At 59.1% G+C, this 10,820-nt stretch overlaps 4 protein-coding genes across 4 annotated transcripts; 2 read left to right on the forward strand and 2 right to left on the reverse strand.

The window, feature by feature from the left end:
- Positions 1-2,427: 2,427 nt before the first annotated feature.
- SPRG_20517 (hypothetical protein) lies at positions 2,428-5,895 on the forward strand (the record flags this gene model as incomplete). Its single annotated transcript, XM_012347213.1, has 16 exons — positions 2,428-2,965; positions 3,018-3,230; positions 3,281-3,427; positions 3,476-3,601; positions 3,648-3,730; positions 3,789-3,884; positions 3,933-4,029; positions 4,076-4,280; positions 4,327-4,471; positions 4,514-4,619; positions 4,670-4,812; positions 4,870-5,133; positions 5,184-5,303; positions 5,348-5,470; positions 5,518-5,679; positions 5,728-5,895. The coding sequence occupies 16 exons, from the start codon at positions 2,428-2,430 to the stop codon at positions 5,893-5,895; spliced, it is 2,736 nt and encodes a 911-aa protein (XP_012202603.1).
- Positions 5,896-5,974: 79 nt separating this feature from the next.
- SPRG_20518 (hypothetical protein) lies at positions 5,975-7,170 on the reverse strand (the record flags this gene model as incomplete). Its single annotated transcript, XM_012347214.1, has 7 exons — positions 5,975-6,230; positions 6,279-6,324; positions 6,371-6,448; positions 6,494-6,680; positions 6,734-6,803; positions 6,862-6,969; positions 7,022-7,170. The coding sequence occupies 7 exons, from the start codon at positions 7,168-7,170 to the stop codon at positions 5,975-5,977; spliced, it is 894 nt and encodes a 297-aa protein (XP_012202604.1).
- A 1,185-nt stretch (positions 7,171-8,355) lies between these two features.
- Positions 8,356-8,754, forward strand: SPRG_20519 (hypothetical protein; the record flags this gene model as incomplete). The annotated part of the gene is made up of 1 exon (XM_012347215.1): positions 8,356-8,754. One exon carries the CDS (start codon positions 8,356-8,358, stop codon positions 8,752-8,754), a length of 399 nt encoding a protein of 132 aa, XP_012202605.1.
- A 543-nt stretch (positions 8,755-9,297) lies between these two features.
- On the reverse strand, positions 9,298-9,990 carry SPRG_20520 (hypothetical protein; the record flags this gene model as incomplete). Its single annotated transcript, XM_012347216.1, has 1 exon — positions 9,298-9,990. One exon carries the CDS (start codon positions 9,988-9,990, stop codon positions 9,298-9,300), a length of 693 nt encoding a protein of 230 aa, XP_012202606.1.
- Between the last annotated feature and the right edge of the window lie 830 nt (positions 9,991-10,820).

The following is a 10,820-nucleotide window of genomic DNA, read 5'->3' on the forward strand; positions in this document are numbered from 1 at the left end:
CGTGCTAATGGTACCTCTTGTACGCATCGTCGTTGTTGGTTATGGTTTGTTGAATCAGAGACACCACGGCGACGGCGTCCGAGGTCGTTGCAGCGCTACAAAGGCAGCTTCGACTTGCACCCACACTTTGGAGCCACGGCTGCGCGACACGTCCGGTAGCTGCGTCTCGAGTACGTTGAACATATACGGCGAGGCCGTGCGGGACTCGGCAATGAGCGTGGTGCCTCTGTTCTGGGACAAGCTACTGAGGAGGCTCAGTCGAAGCTTCTCGGTGAGCCCGTCGTCGCTGTCGTAGCAGAGGAGGTAGCAGTCGGCGCCGCAGAGACTGAGCGTCGGACTGTTGTTGAAGTTGGCGTTGCGTCGAAAAAGCTCGTACATGGTTCCACCCCGGCTCGGCACTGGCGACGGATCGCGAAACGACCGCACCAAGCTTAAAAGCACGCGGTTCTTGACCGTGTTGTAGAGGTAGCTGCTATAGTCGGGCACCCGGAGGCGAGGCCAGACGCCTAGATTCTCACATCACTCCAAACCCTTACAAGTAAAGACATACGGCGACGCAAAAGCGCAGCGGCCAAGCCATAGCCCACCGGAAGGCTCGCAATGCACCACGTGTAGAAGACACAGGCGAGGAAGATCTCGTCCTTCTCGCTTTTCTGCGGCTGCGGCACGAGCACCGAGAAGAGCCAGTGGTACACCGATGCCAGCGGCGCCCAGTTGCCGCCGAGCCACGAGATGAGCGGGCCGAAGACCGTGACGCCAATCGCCACCATGGTCGGGTCGACTTCGTCGAAAAGGTGCTGCTTCTCATGTCGCCGGAGAAAGTACGCGGTCACGCACAGACCAAAGTATCCAAACCACACCTACCCACCATCGACATTTGATAGATTGATACGATCCCGATACGTTGACACGAACCATACCGTGCGGGAGAGGTACAGCATGTTGAAGAGGTTCACAAACAAGTCGCCGTTCTGGGACGCACGAAGCACCGCGATGCCGACATTGGCCGTGCTGAGCCAAATATCAACCACGAACGCCAGTGCGACCCACGAATCCAGCAGAATGATCGCTGTCGCCCACGACGAGCTCGTAGCGGTAGAGGTCGCGGCCCGGCGTCGGGACATGGCTCTCAAGGAGAAGGCGTTGCCGCAAATGCACAATGTGTCGATAGTACTGTGTCCAGAGACGGCGCGTGACCACGCCAGTCGTAAAGAGACGGTACACAAACTTGCACCAGAGCCACGTATAGTAGCGCGGCGCGTTGTAGACAAACGAGTACGTGAGCGCCGACGTGTCGTTGCCGCCGTAGACCGCGTCGCCGCGCGTCACCCAGAGACAGATCGTCCCGATCTCGTGCGTCAGCTGCGTAGTTCGAAAGCACGAGCCGCTGTCGACACCGACACGCGTCGTCGCGTTGGCGGCATCGACAAAGTGGCAGAGATAGTCCATTTGCGCCGGCGTGAAGAACATCAAGCCCGGGAGGCCGAGAAGGAACTGCGAGAGGCAGCTGTCGCGCGGCAGCGGGCCCACGGACGCGGGCAAGAGCACCTGCCGCATCACTTGGATGTCGCGGACCGTATCGGTGATGTACGTCGCGCCAAAGGGAAGCGTCGCGCCGTTGTACAGGGCACCATTGAACGCGAGCTTTTGCGCGTTAAAGTCCGAGTAGTTGGCATACGTGTCGGGTACAATGGGCGGTGCTTGCCACGGCAGGTGCTCGGAGATGTAGGCTTTCATCGGCTAGACGATGTGTTGGTCATGGGACGACGTGGGGACATGCAAGGGTACCATGGAGGCGATGTTGAGCAGCGAGACTGCGCTCAGCGCAAGACCAACGCGGTTCAAGCGAACGACGTGGCGCCGCGCTGGGTGGCTACAGACTCCGATGCGCGTCATCGCGGCGACCCGAGAAAGGCGGCCGTTTTAGGCAGGTTATAAATGAACGCATGGTGACTTATCGTCTCATTATTGCGCTATCGCTGGGGTCTCTTCGGAAGACATGTCTACGCAAGGCGTAGTACTCTGGAAAGAACTTGGCGCTACTATTAGACACGTGAAAGCGATACCAAGCGCTCGCCAGATCTGGCACTCCGGGCTGGAGCGGCTCTGTTGGCGCACAGGTTGATTGCGATGCAGGGCGTGACGACACGTTTCCGGCATGGGATTGGACAAAACAACTTGAAAAGCCAAACAATGTCCAATACAACGCCACATATCGCATGCAAAACACAAGATATTTATTTAAAATATATGTATTCCTGCCACAACCACTTCTAATTGGTCAAAAAGCCAATGCATTTCGGGCCGCCCGTCGTATTAAATGTAAAATAGAGTCTCGCATACATACTCTGAGCTTCAATAAAAGGGTGGAATAAAAATGCGCTCGTCGCCAGTGTTACGCCCTCCATTAGCATCCCTGGAAGCAGCATGAGCATGGAAGAGGGAGTCGTCCAGGCCGTCGAGGCCATGTACGCGTCGGGGTCGCCGGCGGACCACCGCGCGGCCGCCGACGAGTTCCTCCGCAAGTTCCAGCGCGACGACGCCGCCTTCGCCACGTGCTACGCGCTCCTCTCGCGGCCGGCGATCCCGTCCATGCGCCTCTCGGTGCACTACGTCCACGCCTTCTGCGCGCAGACCATCTCGCACATGACGCTGCTGGCGGCCGAGCGTGACAGCCTCACGGCGCTCTTCGCGCTCCACCGCGAGCGCGATATCGTGCGCCTCCTCGGCACGGCGCTGGTCCGCAACATGGAGTCGTCGCAGGGCCTCGACTGGCTCATGCTTGGCGCGTGGGACGACGATGTGCGCCTCTCGCTGCTCACGCTCGCGGCGAAGGACGGGATCGCCTACAGCGAAGCGCCCAAGGTCATTGTCTGGCTCGGCAAGACCAACGTCGCGTCTGCCGACGCGCTGCGCTGCCTCGCCGAGTGGATCAACATGCTCGACGATACCACCCGCGATCCAGGTACATGCATGCTTCTCCATCTCTCTCTTCCTCACGTAGCATGGTTCTCTAGAGCTCGTCGTGCCCAACCCCGTCGCAAACGCGGCGCTGCAAGTCCTCCGCAACGGCATGGACGACAACACCGAACTCTTTGACGCAGCCGTCGACGTTGTCATCGAGATCATCCGCGCGTTTCCGTCCGCGGAGCGCGACATGCACGTCATCCAGTGGCTTCTTCCGCAGCTCATGGGGCTCAAGCCGCTCTTCGCCGAGGCTGCCGCTTACGGTACATGCCTCGATCCTTCGCCGTCTGCGTCCTATATCGTGTCACCATAGACAATACCGACTGCTGCATCGGCCTCACGCGCATCTTCACCGAGATGGCTGAGATGTACTTGAACTTGATCCTGAGCGAGTCGCCGATGAACCAGACCGCGGTCGTCGACATGCTTCTCGACTGCATGGCGTACCCGGACGCAGAGAGTACGTGGCTATCGCGGTCCGGCGACCTCCAGCTGACGTCGGTCGTAGTCGCCGAGATCACGATGCCGTTCTGGTTTGTCTTTTGCGATGCGCTCATCTCGTCGCGCGACCCGGGCACCAAAGCCCGCCTTCTCGCGACGTTCACGCCCAGCCTCACGCGCCTCTCGCTCATTTGTACAATATCGTCATGCAACCGATAGACAATTTAAAACGGCACTAGGCATGCAAAACATGTGCTTCCGCGACGGCTTCCGCGAGCTGCCGAGCGACAAGAAGCAAGATTTCAAAAACTTCCGCGCCGACGTACGTTGTGGTCGATGTTTTGTTTTCTTTCAAGGTATCAAGCGCTCTCTTTCGATAGCTCGGCGATATCTTGCGCGACTGCTGCCACCTCCTCGGCGCCGAGCTCGTACTCCAGCACTGCGTGCAGGGGCTTCAAACGATTTTCCAGTCCCAGGTGCCAGATCTGGTGCGGATGCGATGCGCAGAACCTAGATATTTGTAGGAGTCGCCCGAGCGTCAATGGGAGGCGATCGAAGCCCATTTGTACAGCTTTCGCTCGATTGCGCGCAAGGTCGAGCTCCAGATCCAGTCGCGCTCCAGTACGGTCCGATTCTAGATGCCAGAGTGTCTCGATAGACATTGTAGACTTTGACGAGACGCCGCTGCACAGCATCTTTTCGTACCTGCCGCAGTTTCCCGACCACCCCGCGATCAAGTACACGTCGTGCCTCATCATCTCGCGGTACGCCGAGTGGCTCGGCACGAGCGCCACAAGCTACCTCCCGTCCATGCTGCAGTTCATCGACGCGACGATCCAGCAGTGCCTGAGCCGCAAGGACTACCAGGAATGGTACGTGCGAGCTCGTCGATGCTCGTCGTTTTTTCATGGGCTCTAGGCAAGTGCCGACGGCCGTCAGCGCGGGTCTGCGCTCGCTCTGCATTGACTGCTGGAAGCACGTGGGCCGCGACCTCATCGAGTACTACGTGCGTCTCCAAGCCAGCGACGCGCTCCTCGTTGAGGACCAAGTCATTTTGCTCGAGGTATTGCTGCTGGGCTTGATCGCAGGAAGTCACGGCGCGTAGGGTATCTGCAAGGGCGTCTCGATTGGCGACCGCCAGCTCATGGTCCCGGCGATGCAGACGCTGGTGACGCCGATCGCGCAGCACATGAGCGAGATTTTTGCGCGTGGTACGCCATATTTGGAGCTTCCGTGTATCGGAATTGACGTTGCGTTTCAGATCATCCGTCGGCGAATGGGATTCTCAAGGACCTGCTGCGGCTCATGTGCATCTACGACCACATTACGGTCTCGGTCGTCGACCCGAACGCGACGCACCCGCTCGTCGCGCTCACCGAACAGCTCTTCCCGCTCTTCCAGCAGGTTGCTTTGCTGTCAAACAGGAGTATCAATGTATCAACAACAACACGGCTGCATTAGACGCTGCGCGTGTACGGCCACAACGCCGAAGTCGTCGAGCGCAGCTGTCGCTGCTTCAAGCGCATGCTTCGCGTGCCGCAGATGAAGGTCGTCGTGCCGACACTCGCGGAGCTGCTCGTGACCCACTTTGAAGCGCATCCGCAGTCGTCGTACCTCTACTGCGCGAGCATGATCCTCAAGCACTTTGCTTCGGACGCCGACTGCGCGCCGATCTTCGAGCAGCTGCTGCTGGCGCTGAGCCGCAAGACGTTTGGCGTGCTCCAGGTAGGTCTCCACAAGACGTTACATTCGCATGACAAGCATCGGATATGTAGGAGTCGTCGCACGCGATGGTCGACAACCCCGATATTGTCGAAGAGTTCTTCTACCTTATTGAGCGCTACCTGCGCTGCTTGCCGCTGCAGACCGTGCCGCTGCTGCCGAGCGTCTTCCAGGTGCGTCACCGTCAAGACGACGTCTCCAATGTGATCTCTTCTAGTGTGCGTTGGCGGGGCTCGCCATGCAGCACAACGACGCCAACAAGGGCGTCCTGAGCTGCCTCCAGCTCCTTCTGCAGCAAATGGCACTGGTGCACACGGACCCGACGTTCCAGCCCTACTACGTACTACAATATTGTCTCTACTTGGATCTCTGATGGCGATGTTATAGACGACCGTCGACGAGTGTCTGCGGACGCAGGGCCACCTTCTCGTGCACGCACTGTTGCGCGGCGTCATGGGCCACCTCTCGGGGTCGCGCGTCGACGCAGACCACGGGTCGTGCGCCGGTGTGCTCCTCTGCATCGCGCAGCTTCACGGCAACCTCTTCCAGGTACCTCCTCTCGGAAGCATCGATCAACGTATCAACATGAAATGCTAGGAATGGGTCACGAGTGTGCTCGGGGCCATGGAGACCGGACCCAAGCTCAAGCCGGACGAGAAGCAAAAGTTCCTCGAGACGCTTCTCGCGTCGACGGACGAAGGCACGTTCCGCCGCACGATCCGTCACTTCTCCAAGCTCTGCAAGCAGTGCAACGTGTACGTCTAAGCCACGCATCATCACGCATGTGCACTTGGTTCCATCCTCATGTGTGCAAGGACGACGACGACGTGTTGGTGGGATTGGGTTAAAGCAACGTACAAAACTTGAGGAAGAGCGGGCCGGGCTCGTCGTAGAGACCGATCGGGTTTTGCCGCACGACGATCGTCTTGACCTCGTCGCCCGTCGGCCGGCCTTCCATCGGCGGCTGGCGGCGGAAGATTACGATGAGTTCGCGCAGATGCGCGTTCGACATGTACGGATCCATGTAGAAGAGCCGTGTCTGCGGCGCAACCTCGAGATGTCCGCAGTGCAAATGCTCGATGAGCAGCGAGAGCGCCGAGCTAGGTCGTCGTCGTCGATGAGATAATGAGGGGCAGACATCGTACTACCTCGCAAAGGCCGAGCCGCCGCTCTCAACAAACGCTGCGTCCGACACTAGAAGGCAAGCGATGCCACGTGGCCACACGCGATGTGAGCGTACCTCGCCACGCCAGGACGTTGGCCTTTGCAATGTTGCCTTGGATGAAGCGCCGAAGCCCTTGCAAGAACGGGTGGGCGCCTATAAATTCATCAAATGCAAGCCATCGGGGCTCGAAGTAGGGACCAATGTTGGCGTTGTGTTGCGTGAGAAACGCCATGAGCGCGTCTTTGGCCGCGTCAATCTCGGCGCGGGTGCGCAAGTACCCTTCCTGCAGCCGCACGGTCAAGAAGGGCGTGCCATCGACCGGGTGCGTCTCGGCGAGGTAGTGCACACTCTGGCGCTGCGCCAGCGTCGCGGCAAACTCCGCATACTACACCATCGTACGTCGTCATTCGAGCAAGCGTTGGCATCGATGGCGCCTACCCGCTGCTTGGACGCGTACGCGTGGAACTCGGCGCGGACTTGGTTCTTGACGCGCTCGAGCACGGTGAGGCTAGTAACAGCACGTTGGTCGTGAGCCTCCGGGACGTCTCGTGACGTCGGGCACCGACTTGGTGTAGAACACGTCGCTGTGGTCGGCGATGGGGCAGTGAGCGAGGCCAAGGCTCGCGAGCGTCGCGTCGGCGCTCGAGGTGCTGCCCACGCCCGGGATCGAGATGCTACGAATGACGTGTCATTGGCAGGCGACGTCGGCGGATTGGAGGAACGTACGCGACTTGGTCGAGCTTGAGGCCTTCGTAGACGTCGAGGATGGCCTTGGCGTCGTGGGTCTCGTCGTGCTGGAAGTAGTACGCTTGGCAGATGCCCCGCCACTGGCCAAGGACGCTCTCGGCGCTCGCATCGACGCAGCGGCAGCCCATGGTCGCACCCGAAATGCTTCTTTTTTGAGTGGGTGAAAAAGGTTACACACGACGTTTTTCACGTTGGTAGGTGGGAAATACAGCGTCAAGTGCAAAGTGACGTCTCGAAAGCAGCACGTCGACAACGAGGAGCGAGGTCGATGACGCCTGCTTGACAAGGAAAAATTAGCGCCGACCAACGCGAGCTCCTTGCTTATCTTGCGCTGCGGCGCATTGGAATACCTTCCAACGTGGAACGTCCTGGTGCGAGCCTTTCGTCCGTGGGCCCATTGAGAGCGATGCAGAAGGGTCGTAGTAGGTCGAGGAAACGAGGGTGTGACGCACGTGCTTAAAGACACCACTCGGAAGAAGGGTGAGATCCATGGATGGTTGACGCATTCTCAAAGAAACACGCAAGGGGCAACGACGGGCGCTTCGATTCTTCGAAATATGCGCTGGCACTTGAAGTTGGGCCTTCGACAGCGCATGTTGGAACCGAGTTTTTTGCATGTGATCGGATTCCTCCATCTCGCGTGGACTCTCGCTCGACAACTCTATCGTTGCGAGCGTCCAGCCCAATAAGACCTGATCGGAGGCGAGATGCTGCAGGGCAAAAGCGAGGGCATCTACGGTACTACACTACATGAACGGTGTGTATATCGTCAATGGATACTACTTCCAAAAGAGCTGCCAAGTAGTACGTCCATTCTTACTGTGGGCCCAACCAATGCTCAATCGTCAATTTGGCACGAGCCGTCGCAGCATTTGCTCCATGGACAAAGGCCCTACCCGCGGCTCAACCCGAAATCTTGTCATTCGCGGGAAGAAGCCTTGGTATGGCTCTTTAGCCCATCTCACTGTATGTGGAAAGGACTGGGCCAAGAGCCTGGTCGCGCCACGCGAGTCATTGACGCATCAACGGCGTCCCACCGGATCTGGATTTCCCACGCGCCGTGTTTCGTTTCACACATGGCACACGGTGGGTTTTTAATCGGCATCCGATTGGCCCATGCCACTGACTTTCAACTTCGGGTATTAACTTCGATTGGCACGCGTATTCTTTTTCGGTGCATTTCCAATATACTGGATATGGGTATACAAGCGCACATATTGGTCATTGAATTCAAATCGAGCAGCGGCACTTCGAACTTCGCGTCCCTCGGGCCACAATTCCGGGCCAGTAACTTTTGCTGCCACGAAGGAAGGATGAGCTCCAAGGCCCTCTCTGCCGTCGCCCGTAGCCGCCCGCTCGCGATCCGCGCGGCCGTCCGCGGTGGCCACCACCACGCGCCGCCGCCGCCGCCGTTTGCGCGCCTGCCTGTGCCCCATGGCAACAAGCCGCTCGAGCTCCACCGCGATCTGGTCTGGACCGACTCGGTCGCGCCCGAGCTGCTCCTCGACTTTGACTCGCCGCACATTACGAGCGGCCAGGCCCTGCGCGCGCTCCTCGGTATGCTCTCGATGGTGCCCATCTTCTTGGGCGTGCTCTACGTGGCCAACCCGGACGGCATGCGCAAGGCCTCCAAGCGCGGCAACCACTTGCAAGACTTGCGGTGGGAATTCGGCCAGATCGACGAACCGGAAGGCGAGATGGAAGAGATGTAAGCGTGTCATGCGACGTACCTCCTATCAACATGAATAATCAAACTCGGTGTGCGCGACCTCGCTCGTCTGTGGCAAGCAATGCACGCAGGAACGACGACGCGGCAATGGCCACAGCCACGATGCATGGCAGCGGGCAGAGACATCTTTGGCTCGTCGACAGCACACCTCGATCAACGACATCCAACAGCTGCGGCCCACAGTTCGTGGAAGTTGACTTCAACTGCCCGTATATCGACCGTGCTTGCACCGGCCATCTCGACCTTTTCGTACCTAGAAAGTGCTTGCAACGATATGGCTAGAGCTCGTGCCTCGACGAGCTCGTAGCTTGCAGCTGCACTCGTGCTCTGGCGTATGAAGTCGCCGAAGACAGCATTCTCGCAACGGGTGATACCTGCTGCATGTGGACGTTGTTGTTGCTTCGGCGCATCCGGCAGTCGATGCAGCGCGTTGCGGCCACATCAACGCGGCTCGATACAGCGTGAGCAAGCTCGTCGAGACAGAAGACATGAAATATATTGAACACCTCCACGACGTATACTAGTCCTAGATAAATACTGTCGTCTTGGCTTCGATCTTGGTCTTGCAGAGGGGACACTCGGTCGTGATGTGCGCCGAGCAGCTCGTGCAGAGGCAGAGGTGCTTGCACGGCAGGAGCAGCACGTTCTTGGTCGCAGAGAGACAGACCACGCACTCCAAATTCGGATCCCGCGTCGTCGTCCATGCAGAATCATCATCATCATCGTCGGCGGCGACGGTGCTGGACGGCGCCGGCTTGGTCTCGCCCTGCTTGCCTAAAAAGTACTCTTGCGTCTTGAGCGCCGCCGCAGGGTCGCGCAGGATCGTCGACTCGACGAGCGACCGCGCTTGCGAGACGACGGCGCAGCCGCGCGAAAAGTTCTCCTGGGTCTGCAGTGCGCCTCTTGCATCGCCCTTTAGCACCTGCACGAGCGACTTGGCCTGCGAGAGGAAGAGGCAGTGGTCCATCGAGAAGGAGCTAAAGTGGCTCCGCGTGCGGGCGGCGGCCGCCGGGTCCTGGATGATCGTGTCTTCGACGACTGCGCGGACCTGCGAGACGACGGGGCAGCCGCGTGAAAAGTTGTCTTGGGTCTGCGACGCGCCCTTGAGGTCGCCCGTGATGGCCTGGAAGAGCGACTTGGCCTGGGACACGAGTGGCACCGTGTCGATCGGCGCGGCCGTCGCTGGCTCGGGCGGGCTGGAGGTCGTCGGCGAGGCCATGGCGGATTGCTGAATACTTCGTTGCATTCGTACGGAACCACGCCCAGTCTCCGATTGTCTAAACACACGTCACTTATGGAGCCACCAGCCCAGACGGCGCTTCACCAAGGTCCGAAAACCCGCTCTTCATCGTCGGTCAGCTAGCTCTGCACATCGACATGGCTCGGTGCTACGAAAGAGTGCACCAGGCACCCCTGTTGCCTCGCAGCAAGGCAGCGTGACACGTAGAGCCACGCTAAGGTGGCGTGCGTTTAGGTTGAAGTGTCATCCGGATACGCAGCTCGGATGGGGCACAGCTCGAATCGAGTTTGGTCGGACTGCCACGTTCGCAGTTGATACTACTTGGCGAGCGAACGCATGGCATGGCGTCGCTGCGTCCGACGCGCTGAGCTACGAGCGCGACGAGTGCGCCGCCAACGTGCGTTGAAAGGCGACGGCAGAGGGCGCAGGACGTTGTAGTAGCAGTGGCGTAATGCTGCGGTGCAATGGGTGCGTCAGACCAACTTGATTTTGACGTGCTGGACCACTGGACCACTGGTGCTGGACAAGATCTTGCCCAGGAGCTGCAAGATACTACTTGCTAGCCACTTCGATCCAACACGTAGCGCACTAGGCGTTGTCTAAAGTGCTCAAACTAGCGGAGCTCGCACCTCAATCGTCTCTAAGATCTCGATTGCATCCTAGACACTATGTGCACTCGTTCGCGACTGTTGACCGTGCGCGAATGGAGTTGTGGGTAGAAGAGCTTCGTTTGTCTCGTCGCAGGCTAGAACGCGGCGTGGATCCAACTCCAAGGACACACACTGCGCCAGGTCGACGGGCTAGTTGCA

Source organism: Saprolegnia parasitica (assembly GCF_000151545.1).
Source record: "Saprolegnia parasitica CBS 223.65 unplaced genomic scaffold supercont2.34, whole genome shotgun sequence".
Classification (NCBI taxonomy): Eukaryota; Oomycota; class Saprolegniomycetes; order Saprolegniales; family Saprolegniaceae; genus Saprolegnia; species Saprolegnia parasitica.